The following is an 18,016-nucleotide window of genomic DNA, read 5'->3' on the forward strand; positions in this document are numbered from 1 at the left end:
AACTGCGGATTCGTGAATGTAGGTTTCCTTGAGGCAGACAATTTGGGACACCAGAGAAGTCCCTTTAAAGGGAACCTGTCACTACTGAGTTTGCATACCTACTCACTACCTTGTGGCAGAGTGAAGCATGTACACACATGAGGAGATAAGGTGACACATGACAGAGCGAGCTCACCACGCAAGCTGGGAAAGGATCTAGGAGCCCCCCCCCATTCCCAGGACTCAGCAGATGACTCTAGCAGGGAGCCAGGTAAGCTGAGCTAAAACATTGTAATAAACTTGTAATTCTCAGAAATCTGAAAATAACACCAATGGAATTATCATGTAATGGCCTTTTGGAACATGTCCTGTGTCAAAAATGGGTATCCTGGACATGTTTTCCTTTTAAAATACTATCCAGATATCATATGAGGAGCACCAGACTACTTTATGAAGGAGGGTTTTTGGTTCCATCTGACTATCTTTGCTTATAGACAACCCCTGGTTTGGTGATATGTATGTATATGTATGTATGTATTATACTAACATGTTGTCAGCTGAGTTATATTTGCTGTATGCTGATTAATCTGAATACACCTAATTATAGCCAACTATAAAAACATATATAAGTGAACAGGCTGGTACAGAGCGCCGCAGTTCTGCCTGGGATTTCTTATCTCTTATTAATGTGGGAAATGCTTATTAAAATGCATGGCAACTGGTACATTAGTAGGTGTAAAAAATACACAGATGGCACTTTCCAAAAAACGTGCAAATGAAACAGAACTCCACAGCTTCGGGAAAGCAAATTGATTGTTTTACTGTAAAAATAGATGTGTAACTTTTCCAGTGAGTACATATTAATATTAACTACATTCGTCATTTTGTAGCTGACTTCGGCCTCGCTAAGCAGAAGCAAGAAAACAGCAAACTAACATCTATTGTTGGAACCATCCTGTATTCCTGGTAAGGTCACAATTGTTTTACAAGTTTCTATACACGGCAAAATCCTGATTCAATGATTGTGTATGAATGTCCACTGAAATGTAAATTAAAGGCAACCTGTCCAAAAGTACACAGAGGGAAGTTTGTTATGACTTTTCCTCATGGTGGATGCCATATAATCCAATTGTATATGAAGAAAGGATGAAAGTATTCTACAAGATATGGATTTCAATGTGGCGCAGCAGGTAACATTTTCAGAGAGGGCAACGCAGGACAAAGTATTTTTTTCATCCCTGTGACAATTAGATTTGGAAAATGTGGAAAATTTTTGGAAAATTTTGGGCAGTTAAGGGAACAAGGGTTAACAATAAAGCTTCATTGCTGACATCTTTCATAACTCTTGTGTTGACCATTGCAGCCGGGGCCAAAGTAGCAAAATCATCAGAGGTCAAAGTGGCCAGAGAGGTCTGTTTGTAACTAGGGGTCATCTGTAAATTTGGTGTTCTTAACTTTTTACAAACAGTTCCTCACTTATCAAAAGGCCATACATTCCCCACAATGGTAGCAATGGAAACATCAGCTTGACCTACAAAAAAATGACATCTTACACAGCTCCGTACATCAAAACTATGACAAAATGTTCAGATTTTTAAGGGATTAAAACATAACAAATAATATAGAAATTTGGTTTCTAGAGAAGGTAGAAGCTTTATTTTTCCATTTTGTCTTTTCCATTTCTCATACACATCGCTGCTGCTATGTATCCCGGTGATCACGAGATGAATCCTATGATGCTGGTGACAGGAGGCTGCCATGACCCAGCATAGCCCAGATAATTGTAACTGTAGAACAGCAGTGTGTCTAAAAAGTCACTGACGTCACCCAATACGACACCCAGTTACTCTAAAACAGACAAATGATATATAAAAAATTGTGGCATATTGTGCTAAATACTATTAATAGGTAACACTTAGATACAGACAAAAATAGCTACAATAACAAAAACATAATTTTTTAAGTATTTTTTTAAGCCTAAAATTTTGTTTAAAAATAAAAATTCAGAACATAAAATGAATAAAATAATAATCCCATATTTTTCCACAAAAAAAAGCAGCAACTATCACATCGTTAGCCATAAAAATGTTAGAAATTGGCAAAGTTAGAGCTTAGGGGAGATTTATCAAAGTGTCGTTGAATAGACCAGTGCACAGTTATACTTCACAGTCTTATTCTGCGCAAGATTTATCACTGGGTCTGATGCTGGATGATAAATCTGATGTAGAATAGGACTATAGTATATTTTAAACCAATTATTAGTTTGTCTAGTTTACAACATAAATTTTTCATTTACCAACTTAATTTAAACCTGCTTAGTCACACCATCTTTTCTAGAGACTTCCTGTTTCATATATGTCAGAAAAATGCCTAAAAATGGTCTAAAACCTTTAATAAATGTGGCTAAAGGCAATTTTTGTTCAAATCAATCCATAATTGCGTGATAATTCTCCCCCATTATTCATGGTCCTAAATTGGGTTATATAATATCATGGGCCTAGGTGCCATAGAGCTCAAGAAAGGCTCTAAAAGTGACTCCTATCAAGTTAAAAGTTACTTTTTTCAGCTCAATCGCATGTGACTTTGGAAAAAAAAAAGTTTTAAAAGGTGCAGAGGAGAGTTTTAACACAAAAGAGCCCCAATAATTAGTTATATGTGCAGATGTACTTTGTAAAGAAGATCTGTCACCTCTGCTGACTCATTTATTTATATTTCCCATAAAAAGCGATTGTTCTTAGACTCTACCATTTCACTTGTCTATGAAGGGACACATCCCTGACTGCTAGCACTTAAGTGTCAACTTTTTAGGCCGAATAACAAATGAATAGTAGCAGAGTACACAAAATATGGAATAGGGAATACATTCATCTACTAGACAGACATGTCTGGAAGTCCTCCTTATTATTCAGCTTATGGTTTTTTGTCTTCCAAAGACTATCATTATATTTCTTTTCTGTTCACAAAGTTTTTTTTCAATTTGAATATAGGACTTGTGTTTTGTGGGACTAAAGGTACTGCCAACAGTCAGCACTTATCATGCCTTGCAATGTCCTTGGGTGCTGTAAAAAAAATTCAGAATAAGGTGCAATGATAATAAATTTAGTTGAACCATCTACTTAAAGATTTTAAAACTTGCTTCCATATTCTGAGCCTCATAATGGTTTTATATTATATAGTGTAATTTTTTTGACAGATGAAATTTTGTCAAATTAAATTTTGTCTTGTTGGGCTTTTTGGTGAATAAAAATGTCTCAAAAAAGTCACATTGCTTTTTTTGGGACTTTTCACTGCTTAAAAGGAATATTTCCGCCAGATTCTTTACTTGGGGCTTTTACAAAAAGTCCCAATAAAAAGTTGCATATTTACTCAAGTCCTCTGCTGGTTTTTATGCATTTTGCAACTTTTTTGGGACTTAAAAATAAAATAAAATAAAAATCCTACAGAGCAATTTGAGCATAAGATCATAAGAACATAAAAGGCTCAAAGCCACTTTAAGGGAAACTTACCATTTAAAAATGCACATTCTGACCCACATATACCTTTACACAGTATATATACTGCTCAAAAAATAGTGCATAAACTAAGATAAGTAAAAGTGTATATAAGAAAATTATATATATTTTTTTTATACAAAAATAATTCTTAGGAGTAAAGAAAATCTATTCTCAATCATAATTTTGATTATCAGCTTCAGATGAACTACTTAAAAATGAACAGTTTAAATTATAGCTTTGTCATGAAGCCTAATAAATTGTACTCTTTCTCTTCAGGGTAATTGCCCTTCAATTGGGTTTCTTTTTTATAATTGCTAAGTACCAAGTCTATTGCCCTGCTATTAAAAGAATACTTTAAAGAATATATTTTTATCTTTTTGCATTTATTCTAAACCTGTAAATACTGTATTATGGACATCTTTTTTACATTTATAATATACAGTATTTCAGTTTTAAAAAAGTAAATTAATAAAAGTGCCCAAACTTCCTGCCGTAAACAAAGGAACTTAACCCCTATGTATAATGTCCAGCTTCTGGGACCGGCTCACGAACGGAGCCGGTACCAGAAGCAGCGGCTTTCAGCTGTCTATCACAGCTGACACCGCGCTGTAACACCCGCGATCGGTGCCGACTCCGATCGCGGGTGTTAACCCCTTACACAACAAGCATGACCACGGCGTGTAAGGGTGTTCCTGCTGTGGATCTGATCCCCGTGCCTCTTACCAGGGGATCCGATCCTCTTCTGGGCAGCCCTGAAGTCTGCCTAATGCTCCGGGGCTGCCCGATGTCCCTGCCAGTCAGATCCCTTCCGGGTCTGACTGTAAACTGTCTGAGCATGCGGGAAGTCTGAGGAAAGTGCGTCCGCGGACCCTTAGTAAAGCCCCAATGTCTATTAAAATATCTTTTTTCAACCAACATCGTTTGGCCAAAATGTTTATTTAATGCACAATGCAATCATGTGTGAAGTACTAGCAGCAATTGATTTTGTTTAATGGACTTAACTGCTGAAAGCACCAGGTAGGCACTGCCCCATAGACACCGCGGTCATGGTAAGACAACTTGGATCGCGAGTATCGCACACAGGTGGGCTCCCGCAATAATCGCACGGGCTCTGCCTCTGAGCCCAAGAGAATGCTGTACATGCAGGTACGTCTAAATATGACGATAGACTGCATTTCTCGAAGTACATGTAATGTGTTATTGCGTCATGGGGTTAAAGGGAAGCTTTCACTGACTCCACAAAATCCAACTCTTTGTATCCTTAAATAGGTTATGTTTCACTGATTGTAATGCTGTTGGAATTTTCTTCTTACACACAATTCTAGAGCAACCATTGCAGTTAGTTACTACACACAGTTTATCAAATAGGCCCTCTACTGCACCACTGGGTGGTGCCAGTGGTACCAAGTTGCTTGTTCAGCAGAAAGCCTAAATCAGTGGCTCAGAGGGCAGAGAAACTGCAGCTGTGTCTGAAGTAGAGGAGAAATATCTATTACAGGAGGCAACCAATTTTTTATGTGGAAGGGATGAAAAATCATCCTTTAGTATTTTCAGCCACTCCCAATTTTCTCTAAGCAAAACTACTTAATCTTGGGACATTCATTTCCTAAAAAAAAAGGATAAATGTGGTGTAAGCTATATGATACACTCCATGTATATTCCATTTAGTGGTCTGCATAACAATTCTGCAATTACTGTACATCCATTCTGAGAGGCAATGCAGTATCTGTGGAATCGGAGGATTGAATAGGATTTACAGCTAAAATGAGTTAGATTTGACTAGAAGATAAAAATTATCACAGGGTAGGAAACAATAATGACACACGGGAGGGGGAGGTAAGAGTACTGAGATAAGAATGTATCACACAACAGGATAGGGAAGTTTAGAAGATTTTTAGGCTCTGGGTTCCAAAGGTTCTCCATAAGGGACGAGGGTCAGGACAGGGAAAGATCTACAAGCTCTGAACCTACCCAGTACATTTGTCACTGCCTAATTGCCAGGCCCTACACCAAACCACAGGTGGAAACTGGTTGGTGGACAAAGGAACAGAAAGATACAAGAAAAGTCGGAATAACAAGGTCAAATCCAATCTGGTAGTGAGGTACAGAATCGTAAGGCAATAGTAGTCAGAAAACAAAGCAGGGGTCGGAGTACACAGTAAGCAAAAAGTACTAAAGTAGCAGGATACTAGTATAGTCTGCCCTTAGTGAATTAAGGATTAGATATTGGAATATATGGAATTCCTGGATACCTCCCCAGCCTCTTAGTGGTTCAGCTGTCTTTGACTCAAACCTCAACTGACCCAACATGCAGCCCAGAAACAAGATGTAACCCAGCTTTTCGGAGAACACACACCCTAACTTTGTAGGACAGACCGTGAATCAGCCTCACACAGAGCAGCCTTAGGTGTCGTTCACAAGCAAGAACCGTTTCAGCAAGTTCTGAAAGAAATAGAGGAAAAACTTGGAAATTGTAGTTGATGACAACCATGCAATCACTGACACAGGGAATCAGTTTTGCACCTAGATTTATGGACCACTACATGTGCTCACTTCAACCTCCCCAGGAGACTAACTGCAGATTCTTGGGTTCCTAGGCAGACACCCATATTCCCCTTTATTTTGTAACATAAACTTCAGTGTTATTGCCTTGGGTTATCTTAATGATAACACCAAATCTACTAATTGTCTAGATGTAACATTTCTTTTATGTTGTTCTTCTCTCATGGCTTCATTTGTAACATAGCGTGATGAAGGGGCCTGTGAGCTCTGCAAGCTTGTAAATATAATTTTTTCCGGTTATACAATAAAGATATCATTCTTTAAGCACTTTTTTGTATTTTTTACACAAAAGTATGTTAGGACGAACAGGCCAAAATCTGATAAATGAGCACTTTAAATCAGAGCACCACAAAATTGGGATACCAATTTTTTATTTTAGAATTCATTAACCGCTGCAAACCGCCTTCATAGTATGTTGGTAGGTGGGCGAGGGAAGTATGGAGAAGGCAAACCTGCTGGCACAGATCTTTAGTATTAAATGCCACCAGCAAAGCTGCCATAGGTGTTTAATCCTAACATGGGCGTTGGCCATCTTGGACAAGATTATTGCCCCCCCCCCCCCATGAGCGGAACGGACCCTCTATTTTTATGACTCCAGGTCTCATCATTTTCAGAGATCCATACCAATTTAGATCATGTGCAAATCTACCATATACTGCAATATTGTCGCATTGCACTGTATGGCCAGCGAGAAGAACCCCTAGTGTTAAAATATCCTATAGGGCCTGAAAAATAATTTTTCAGTCCCTATAGGATCACTGAGAAAGGTCACTGAGAAAGGATGTAGAAAAAAATGAAATCACAAATGTTAGATCTCACCACTTCCAAAAAACTATTAGCTACATCCTTACCAAAAATATTGCCAAAATGTCCAAAACAGCACTTTTTTTGCCATTTCAGCTCATTCCGCAAAAGATGACATGTTACACCCCCCCGAAGAGCAAAGTATGAAAAAAGTTATTTTAGTCAGAATGTAGCACAACAAAGAAATGTTTGTGTAGAAAAGGTTTAAATTTTAAGGATCTATTTAAGCATAATAAAACCTCTACAAATTTAGTATCTCTGTGATATAAAGCTCTTATACAACTCTGTTCACGAAAAAAATAAAAAAGTTAGGTTTTTAATTGATTTTTTTCAATGCCTTTGCCTCCTTTGCATCCTCAACTTCAGATACTGTACTTTATATGTAAATGTCATGAAGTTTATGCTTAAGGGGAAAATATGAAATACGTTTAAAAAAAAACTCTCAAAAAGTACAATTGCTACTGAATTATTAATGAATAGCTCAGATTTTATTAGAATCACTATCTCCAGCATATACCAGAATATTTGGGTAATTGTTCCGCTCTCTCTTGATTACTGTTTAGCTAGTTAGTAATTGGCCATGATTCATAATACACTTATCAAATTGCAGTAATGGAACATTCATCATAATTAACACATTTTTATGCTCTGTGGTCTTTAGACGATAATGCCCATAGAGCTCTATAATGTATGCACAAGTCACTCTGCAATGCAACAGTTTTAGTGAACTATGTATTCCTAAATCTTTTTATTGGAGTGGTCATGGAATTATAATTTGGCATGTTGGATGAAGCATCTGGCAACTCTTTACAGGCTGAAAATTATTTATTAAATATATTACTAGAGTTGGCAGTGCCACGCAACATATTTAATAAATCATTTTCAGCTTACAGGGGGTTGCCAGATGCTTCTTCGAACCTGTAAATTTATAGGAACCTCATTGCTTTCCAAGCAATCTACTAAGAAGATTTAACATTGTAATTTACTTACCTACTGACAGGGCAATGTTCTCCAAGTACTTCATGACCCGACCATAGTGTTCATCATAAAGTAGTTACTGAAATAATCAATCATGGTATATTGCAGGCACCAGCCTATAAGGAGAAATTAGAAAAAATCCTGCCCATTTAAAATTTCTTAAAATAATTGAAGATTTATTGTAGGATGGACAATCTTAAACCTCACCAGATTCATGACAGTATCTGATATTGTGTCTTACTTTGCTCCTTACTATCTTGGCCATTACTGTGGCACCCGGTAACGGTGTGGTAAGTACAGGTCAACACACTGTGGCCAAACCGAGTGGATGCGCTGCAAAATATAGGGCTTGTCATATTTTTGAGCAGTTTTGTGTCACGGCTGCTAGTCTTTCAACAGAGAGGGGAGGGTAGAGGAATAGTGGTCACCCCCCTGCCCTTCTCCACTCGCCCTGTGCTCGCTTAGACTATGGTCCGGGTGAGTACATGGTCGTGTGAATAAGACCTTACTTTGTGTGAAAATTCTGATGTATTTGCTTACTTTCTGGTCCGTGCCCTTTTTACTGCGAATCCACGCCCCTTTATTAGGTCTTTCCCTTTTTGTCATATTAGATGAAAATGTGTCTGAAACCCTTGAAATATGTGGCACAAGGCATTTCTCACAGTTTATGTAAATTATTGCAGATTCTTGTCTTACGGATTGATAAATGTCCCCCAATGTTTATATAAAATAGGTGTGGTATTCCTTGTCCCATCTATGAAAACGTATTTGCATATTTCCCAGGATCCCCTAGTGGAACATCAATAGCTAAATCTCCACATACCTGCAAGTCGGCCTTAATTGGAGAACTCTCAGTAATGAGAGCTCTTACTCCCTGACCCCAATGTCTGTGAAATATATACATATATCATACAATCAGCATTCATGACTAAATATACCATCTACATTGGTTTTCGGAAGGGCTAGTAATAATTAGCATTAAGCCACTGATATTAATATACAGTGTGGGGGATTTACTAATTCTGGCGTAAACACAACTGTTGGCATCGGAGATCAGTTTCCTGAAAGCACATCCCGATGTATATAGGCTATAAGTAATTAATGGGTAGACGGAACTAATCAGTCAGCACTATAAAAATGCCGACATCAATGAGATGTGCGCCAAAATCTTACATGGACTGTGCCTTAATTTTGCTTTCGGACTATTTTTTTCCTGGTCTATTGTGCGCCAAAATTTGCGCCTAAAAATGCTGACAAAATACACACAAATGTGACAGATAATGTGGAAAAGCTAGGCCAGGCCCACTTGCGCCCCAAAAAATGGAGGAGTCGGGATAGTCGGAAACATCTATTGTTTCTGGTGCAAACTCATTATAAATGATCTGCAACAATTCTGCGCCAAAAAATGTAAAATCCTGGCATTTTTTGGCGCAGATGCGATAATACATGTCCCCCAGTGTGTCATTATATTGTTGGCATAATGTTTGAACACTGAAAAGTTCTGTCATTGCTGTAGTATTTCAATGATTTATTGCTTACCTATGTGTATCTACTGTAATACTTTGTTTCTCTTCTTATTTGCAGCCCTGAAGTTGTAAAAAGTGAACCATATGGGGAAAAGGCAGATGTTTGGGCAGCCGGCTGTATTCTGTATCAGATGGCAACTTTGAATCCGCCCTTCCACAGTACTAACATGCTGTCTTTAGCAACCAAAGTACGCAGGTTTGCATGGTTAACTATATTTACTTTAGCTTATATACCAGCGGCGGGCAATTCATTTCCTCATGAGGCCAAATAAAAAATTGGAATGGTTTTAGAGGGTCGGATTAATATACTTAATTCAGTTTTATCCAATACCGATATACTGTACAGGTGGTCCTCTACTTAAGAACACCTGACTTACAGACGAACCCCTCTGCCCACTGTGACCTCTGGTGAAGCTCTCTGAATGCTTTACTTTAGTCCCAGACTGCAATGATCAGCATTAAGGTGTCTGTAATGAAGCTTTATTGATAATTCTTGGTCCAATTACATCAAAAAATTTTAATACACCACTGGATCTACAATGATAAAATATAAGTTTCGAATTACATACAAATTCAACTTAAGAACAAACCTATATATAACCTGGGGACTGCCTGTATTCAGTATATAACCTATCCCTTCATATAAAAAACTGTAAATAAAACACTACAATGAATCAATTAAAATATAGAAGACCTAAGTGCATCATTATTTAATGATAGAGAGGGGAGCTCAAATTTTTCATCAATCTCTGGTGGGCCACTCAGAGTTTGTAAGAGGGCTGGATGTGGCCCTGGGGCCATACAATGCCCAGGTCTCACCTAAACAGAAATAACAAGTGCCCCCAAATGTCTAAGCATAAAAGCATGCTTCCAATGTACACTGTGATGGGCACTAAGATTACGATGCTTAACCCCTTAATAACCATCATATAGTGTTGTATGTTGACTATTGAAAGTACTCCTACCATATTAAGATGGTGTTTCAGGAGAAGTTTTGCTGGACATCTGATCTTGCTGAAGCCAGTGCTTACTGTGTTTTCACACCCGAACTATAAATTTAGCATCCTTCAAAATGAAACCAGTCATCAATTGTAGTTTAAAGGAAATCTACCATCCAAAGCAAGCAAGGGCAACCCTTGGACAATAACTCATAAATCCAGGCACTGTGACAGTAGTAATCCTCTTACCTTTGTTATTCATGGCATCTTTAAAAATGAACTTTTCAAATTATGCTAATTAGTCTAAGGGGCTTGTAGGTGTGTCACCAGAGCCCCTCCTTGCTGTAGATTCACAGGCTGTTAAACATTGCAGGAGCACTCACCCCCCCACCCTCCCCACTGTATGCCATAATGTCCTACGCTGCCAAGAGATTATATCAGGCAGAAAGAGGGTTAAAGTGCTAAGGGAGCAGAGGGGGAGGGGGAGTAAGTGCAGCATGGAGGGGCTCTGGTAACACTCACAGTAGCCCATCTGGACCATTTGCATAATTTTAAAAGTTGATTTTAGAAGGAGGTCATGGATAACAAATATAAGGAGTTTACCCCAGTCACGGTGCATGGATATATATGTGGGTGTCCCTGGTTTTTCATGATGGATTTTGATGGTAGATTTCCTTTAAGACTAAAAAGAAAATACTGTAAAAATTTAATCATTCCTTACATTCACACATAAGAATCTATTATAAGAATGATACATTGTGGGACATGTTTCATTATTTCCACTAGTCAAATTGTCTCATTTTTGCAACTGTTGTTGTTTTTGTACCATTTGTTTGCGACTTTTTACTCTGTTGTTTTTAAAGTACGCCTTGGTCTGCACCTTGTGCAGTGCGCCTTATGTATCTTTGTTTCTCAGATGTGCGACTTTTCACATATGTATAACTTTTTTTGCTTATTTTTGCAACTTTTCAGGCATGGCACCTGGTCCAGGACAGGTGCAAAGGAAGGATTTTTTTCATGGACTCTATTTTAACATGTGCAGAAATTTGTTCTGGGTATAGAGCAGAATGTGCCACAATTGTGTTTTGGACACTTTATAAATACCTGTGCAAGCAGGTTGCAAATGAAAGAATGTGCAAAGTCTGACAGAAAACTGGTGCAGAGGCTTTGGTAAATCTGGTTCATTGGGGCACATGTATCATAGTTTGGTCTCTGTAAGGTGAATTTTAGAGACATTTGGCGGCTAGTTTTTGCACCTTATGTATGATCCTGTCTTTTGTGTTTACAAAAGTATTTGCCAATGCTCTCACAAAATGAGGATCTGAACAGCAATTAATGGGAAGAATGGGTACACAAGATAATTCATTCTTATAATTCATTCTATTACACTTTAAGGTCTACATTTCAGCAATTATTAGATTCTTTTTTGGAACTTTTAAAGTTTAATTTGTGATATTGTTCTTTATGTAAAAGTAGTGTCATTTTATTTCATGTTTTAGTCTTATACCACCATTGGTGAACAAAAAAAGAAAGTTTTTCTCTATATACTTTTTGTAAAAAAAAATTCGGAACGAGAACTGCCCACCTTTTTTACTACAATTCTGCCTCTGAAAAGAGTCATACACCCAGGAGGTTCGCTAAGCGCTGTGTTCAATCTGTGAAATCTGCCCCTTTCATTGTCTAGGAATTATAGACCAATTACTATTGCATGTGTTTGGAGAACACCCAATTGATCTGAGGTTTACCTCCATTTCAAATGAATCTGATCTGCAGTAACCTGGTCTGAACACTAAACTGAGAACGGAGCTGTCTACTTTCTGCTCCGTTCATTTCAGATCAACTGCTGATCTGTGTGGGCGCTGTTTGTTGTACCCCAGTAATATGATATTATGAACTTATTTTACAGATAACAGTATATTCTGTATTGTAATAGTGACATTAGATATTTTAGGAGAAAGTTACATTCACTGCATTATGTTTCGACATTACTAGCTGGAGTAGGCTGTTTTAATTTCCAGTAAATCATGGGTAATATTATGCACAATAAATAGACTTCAACATAATTAAATGTTTCAACTTTCTTCTTTTAACATCTTTTCATCATGTCCCATGACTCTTCCCACTACCATATCAAAAGTAAAGAGTACAGTACTTTATTTCTTTTGATTTCAGATAGTAGAAGCTGTGTATGTTCCAGTCCCTGATGGATTGTATTCAGAAAAGGTTTCAAACATAATTAAAAGGTAATTTACTTAATTATCTACAAACTTTTGAACTTTTTTTTTTACTTACAATAGAAGGTGGTAGTACCAATAACACTAAGCAAACCACAATTACCTTTAACTGGAGGGATAAAGGGAAATTTTACTTTTATGTAAGAAAAACTTAAAGGAATTATGTCTTCAAAATCCATCATGATAAACCAGGGACACTTACTCATAGATCCAGGCACTGTGACTGTGATAATGTTATCTTATATTGGTTATCCATGGCCTCCTTCCTACTAAGATCAACTTTTAAAGTTATACTACGGCTTTACTAGAGCCGATCCGTTCTGCCCTGCTCTCCTTCCCCTCTGCCTGATGTAATCTTACTGCAGCAGAGTAAATTTCAGTGCACAGAGGGAAGGGGAAGTGCACCTTGCAGAGTGTAACAGCCTGTGAGGCTGCAGCATGAAGGTGCTCTGGTAACACCCACAGGAGCCCTTCAGGCTCATTAGCATCATTTTAAAAGTTGACTTTGTAATATAGATTCATTATTTTAGAAGAAATATAAGAAAATTGGTTTTTTTTTCTATGTTTACCCCAGAATTCGTTATTACATTTTACAGGAGTTATGGGGGCTTATTAAGATTAGATTGCATAGTGTGTGGAGCTGTCTGCTTCAGGATGTCTACATTTGTTAATAGCAGCTGATTGGTGTGGGGCCTGGGTTTTTCACTCAACTTTTGCACAACCCCTTTAATTACTTCAGGAACTAACAAACTAAAAATAACATCATGAGAAAAGGTGAAGATTTACTTTTATTAAAATTATGCCATGCAAAACAATTGTGCACCTCAAAGCAGCACAGCGAGACTGATGGCAACTGCCACATTTTAATCCCTTTCCGACATGTGACAGAACTGTATATCACATTTCAGGTAAGGATGTATAGAGCAGGCTCAGGGGCTGACACTGCTCCATACACAGTGGGTGTGGCTGCATTATGCAGATAACTCTCACAGCTGGTACCCGTGATTGGTGCTGGCACTGATTGCGGAAGTTAACCTTTTAATTGCCACCATAAAACATGATGGTGGCACTTAAGTGAGCGCCCACATGGGCGCCTCCACCTTGGATCCGGCCAGCACCACCTATGACATCTTGAGTGGGCATCAGCCGTTTGCTATGGCAGTCTGGTCCCTACCACAAGGTTCCGTAGCAGTTATAGCACAATCTGTAAAAGAGACTGATCAGCAGACTCTTTTACAGATCCAGTAAATACATATACAATTTACTTCAATACTGTAGTGTTGCGGTATATTGTATAAGAGATCAGACTCCTTTGGATTACAATACCCTAGGGAGTCTAGAAATACAGTTAAAAAAAAAGTAAGAGACCTAAAAGTTCAAATAACCCCACTTTCCCAAGAATTGAAATAAAAATGCACAATATAAATCATAAATGTATTAGGCATTGACATGTCACAAAAAGTCTCATCTATCAATATATGAAAACGGTTATTCCCCGCAGTGAACTCGGAAATGGCAACAGAATTTCACACATACAGCTCCATACTCCATACTCCATGGTATGAAACAGTTATTAGCGTCAGAATGTGGCAAAATAAAGAAATTTTCTTTTTTTTGTACCAACGTTTTAAAAACCAAATAAAACCTATATAGATTTAGTATTCAAGTGATCATATCAACCCAAAGAATAAAGGAGACGTGTCTTTTGGGGCACACAGTGAAAGCTATAAAAACCAAGCTCACAAGTATATGGCTTAAATTCATTTTTTAACTAGTTTCACTGCATTTGTTTTTTTTCCATTTCCAAGTAAACCGCATGAAATATTAATTATTTTCACCCTAAGTGCAAGTTATTATGCAGAAAACAAGCTCTCACACAGCTCTTTAAATGGAAAGATATATAAAAAAAAGTTATAGCTTTTTGAAGGTGGGGAGTGAAAAATGGAAACGCAAAAAAGAAAAGGGCCTGGTCATTAAGGGGTTAAAGAATGGGAGCAAAAATCGAAAACGTAAAAATTGAAATAGGACATCAGCGTGAAGTGGTTAACTGTAGAATCTATACTTAGCATTTTCCTGATATTTCCCATAACTTGTACAAACTCATTGTATATGTCTCCCTCATTAATTGTTTAGCAGTGCTGTTTAACGTTATTCTAATGACTTTTTCTTTAATTGCGGCTAAGTGTTCACATTAGGAGAAGATGCATGAGACTACCAGAATTATCGAAAGTGTTTACCTGCTAATTCAATGATCAGACACAGTTTCATTTACACAGGTTCTTCTGTCTGAGAGACAGTGTACAAGAAGTATCCATAAATGCTCCCCTTAAACCATCCTAATTATTGTTTCATGAAAAATGATCTCCAAGTATAATTAGAAATATTCTAATGGGTATTGTAAGCAATGTCTGCGAAATTGTGATTTGTTATATTTCATTATATAGAAATAACCTGGAAATATGGACTTAATTTCTACCAGGTGCCAAAGTTTAATAGAATCCTAATACAGGCGGTCCCCTACTTAAGGACACCCGACTTACAGACAACTCATAGTTACAGACGGACCCCTCTGCCCACTGTGATCTCTGGTGAAGCTCTCTGGATGCTTTACTATAGTCCCAGACTGCAATGATCAGCTGTAAGATGCCTGTAATGAAGCTTTATTGATAATTCTTGGTCCAATTACACCAAAAATTTTGAAACTCCAATTGTCACTGGGGCAAAAGAAAAAAAATTGTCTAGAACTTCCATTATAAAATATACAGTTTCGACTTACATACAAATTCAACTTAAGAACAAACCTCCAGACCCTATCTTGTATGTAACCCGGGGACTGCCTGTATTGTTTATAAATGCTCTATCTCTTTTCTTTATTATTCTTCTTACCTATATGTTTTGTCTAAATTAATCACGAAGGGTACTTTTCAGTGGCTTTATCTGTTGCCACAGCAGTGATCACTTTGGCTATAGGTTTCCTTACACTATTGGTAGCCCAATGTCAACTTGGCACACTGGACAAAACATTCCAAATTCTGGATGGGGCAGAAATGGCCCCTTCAAGTAATGTGACTTATGGTACTTGGAGGGGTTGAATTCTCCTTATAGGATATGCAGTACATTGTAGATACAAAACCTGCAGCTTAAATTTCTGCATGTTAGCCTCCAGAAATTGTGTTGTGGTTAACGTTGTCCCTGGCCCAAGGGTGTACAATCAAGAGGTGCCTTTGGAGTATTTGATCTTTAGAAACTTCAAATATCATATAATGAATTGTGGTAATAAAGGTTCTATTATAATAGCCCCCCCCCTTTATTCCTTTACAGTCTGTTTTGAACCTTCAGTTTTTGTTGCTACAGTATATAGTATATATGGGAATGTAGTTTATTTATTGGATTATTCTTTTTAATTATTTTTGGAGAGAATTTGAATAAAGTAGAAAATAGAGGGAACGTTGTGATATGTTGTGATAAAGTAATGAAAAATGTTTACTTTATTTTTTTAGTATTTATGATCCTGACCTTAGACAAAGACAAAAGAAAAATTCTCAATCCTCTAGTGATGTTTACACAGTAAAGACCATTTAAACCCCTTTCTTTACAATTGTACTCAGTTTTATTGCTCTTTTGGTCCTTTGCTTCTATCACTCCCTAAATTGCTCAGTGTAAAATTTCCAGGGTGTGGGTGGGGCCTCCCTAAGCAGACACATTATGATCCATCTAGCTCTGGGAGCAGACAATGGGGTTAGATTATCAAGGTACAGGTTTATATACACTTTCTGGCTTCTGACATTGTACTAGTAGATAAGATGAGAGATGCATGAGATGCCTATTACACAAAAGCTGACAGGCTTTTACACTGTCAGCTCTGCTACATCTCTATTCTCACAGATATTTGGCTGCCACCCCCTTCCCCTGAATCACTTATCTGCTTGTAGTTTGTAATTTTCAGCTTCTGTCTGCCCACGATGTGTTTGCTGGCAGGATGTCAGTGAGTGTCAGTGTGAGCTCCGTGCTGTGCTGCACAGGGGGGCAGGGATACAGGCTCAGAGCAGAGAGAGACAGAAATCTCAGCAGCCAGGTGTCACACAGGAGTCCAAGATGGTGGCCACATGACCCTAAGTCAGTCATTACCCAAGCTATATGGCAGTTGTCCTTTTAACATGAAATGTTAAACATCTGCTTATTACCCATATAACTCTACTTACCTACAGGTGCCTGACCTCAGATGCTGATCTCCGCCCTGACATAGTAGAAGTTTGCGCTTTGATTTCAGATGTCATGATGAAATACATGGACACCTTATCCTCTAGTCAGATTGCCTTGGAGAAAAAGCTGGAGAGAGAGAGAAAGCGAGCCCAAAAATATTTCATAGAGGCTAACAAAAATACTGTCAAGTACGGTCACCGCCATGCATCACTACCTTATGTAAGTACCAATACATCTGTAATGCTAATGAGAATGTTTTTATATTTATATGAATGTTGCTGGGGACATATATAAAAATGTTTTTGTGTGATTTGATGAGTTTTTGTTATGAATATCGCCCTGTGCCCCTTTCACATGAATTTATTAATTTTCCAGTCTTTTATTTTATGTGTCGTATGACTCCGTACATATGTGACATTTTTCATCCATATGTGCACGTATGTCAAATAATGGATGGCTGACTATTGGCTGGCTGATAGAATGCTCCTCCCACTGGTTCCGGTCTCCCTGGATACTGAACATATATACGTCAGCATACGATGCACAACCATATGCAGAACATATGCAACCCGTACAGTATTTCAAACGTTCCTATATACTTCTATGGGGCAAACACGGTAAGATGGACAATACCGCCATTTAAATGGATGGCTGTATTGCCCATTGAAATGAACGTGTCCATATGTTTTTCGTATGAAAACTGTATGATACGGGTAGCATATGGCTGTTTTAATTTGTTCGTGTGAAAGGGGCCTTAATTCACACCTCCTCTATATTTTAGATTTAATAAATGACTACTGTAGGCTACTAAATATGGCTCTAAAACTTTCCTATGATACTTTGTACATGATTCCTGCCTTTGGTTTAGGGAGGGTTAAGTGCTAAATACAGTATGAACTAGAAATGAAAAGAGATATTCAAAAGCCATTGACATCCTTCTTGAGTATCCATCCAGTTTTCATTACCGATTTTGCTACTTGAGAGTGCACATAATACTAAAATCTAAAGAGCTTGGCAGGTGAACATTTTATTGGGGTCATCACTGCTCTCTTCGTCTAAGATCAATAACTGATACAGTGGTTATCAATAAAGATAGACTGGCACAAAGAACATTGCTTTCCTTGTATTTTACAAGTATAATAATGATTTTTTTTTAAGGAGGAAAGGTCATTTGTACTTATCTCAAGACACCTGCTCGCTAGAAAAGATGAGTATTTGCTAAACTGGATGCCATGGTTCCAAGTTGTCAGCATTTTACTGACCATGAAAATTAAATTTTCAGTAAAAGAAAAAAAAAA

At 37.7% G+C, this 18,016-nt stretch overlaps 1 protein-coding gene across 5 annotated transcripts in view; it reads left to right on the forward strand.

The window, feature by feature from the left end:
* NEK10 (NIMA related kinase 10) overlaps positions 1–18,016 on the forward strand; it is a 138,244-nt gene that overhangs the window by 68,601 nt on the left and 51,627 nt on the right. For 4 of the 5 annotated variants that reach the window (XR_011855892.1, XM_072153601.1, XM_072153603.1 and 1 more), the window contains 4 exons: positions 870–945; positions 9,402–9,531; positions 12,454–12,524; positions 16,724–16,937. Coding sequence is in view for 3 of the 5 variants with exons in the window: in XM_072153601.1 (XP_072009702.1) it covers positions 870–945; positions 9,402–9,531; positions 12,454–12,524; positions 16,724–16,937 (491 nt within the window). In the remaining 2 variants the exon portion in view is untranslated. Of the gene's footprint in view, positions 1–869; positions 946–9,401; positions 9,540–12,453; positions 12,525–16,723; positions 16,938–18,016 lie in introns of those variants that run through there. The other variant, XR_011855893.1, reaches the window with a different exon arrangement.

Source organism: Engystomops pustulosus, chromosome 5 (assembly GCF_040894005.1).
Source record: "Engystomops pustulosus chromosome 5, aEngPut4.maternal, whole genome shotgun sequence".
Classification (NCBI taxonomy): domain Eukaryota; kingdom Metazoa; phylum Chordata; class Amphibia; order Anura; family Leptodactylidae; genus Engystomops; species Engystomops pustulosus.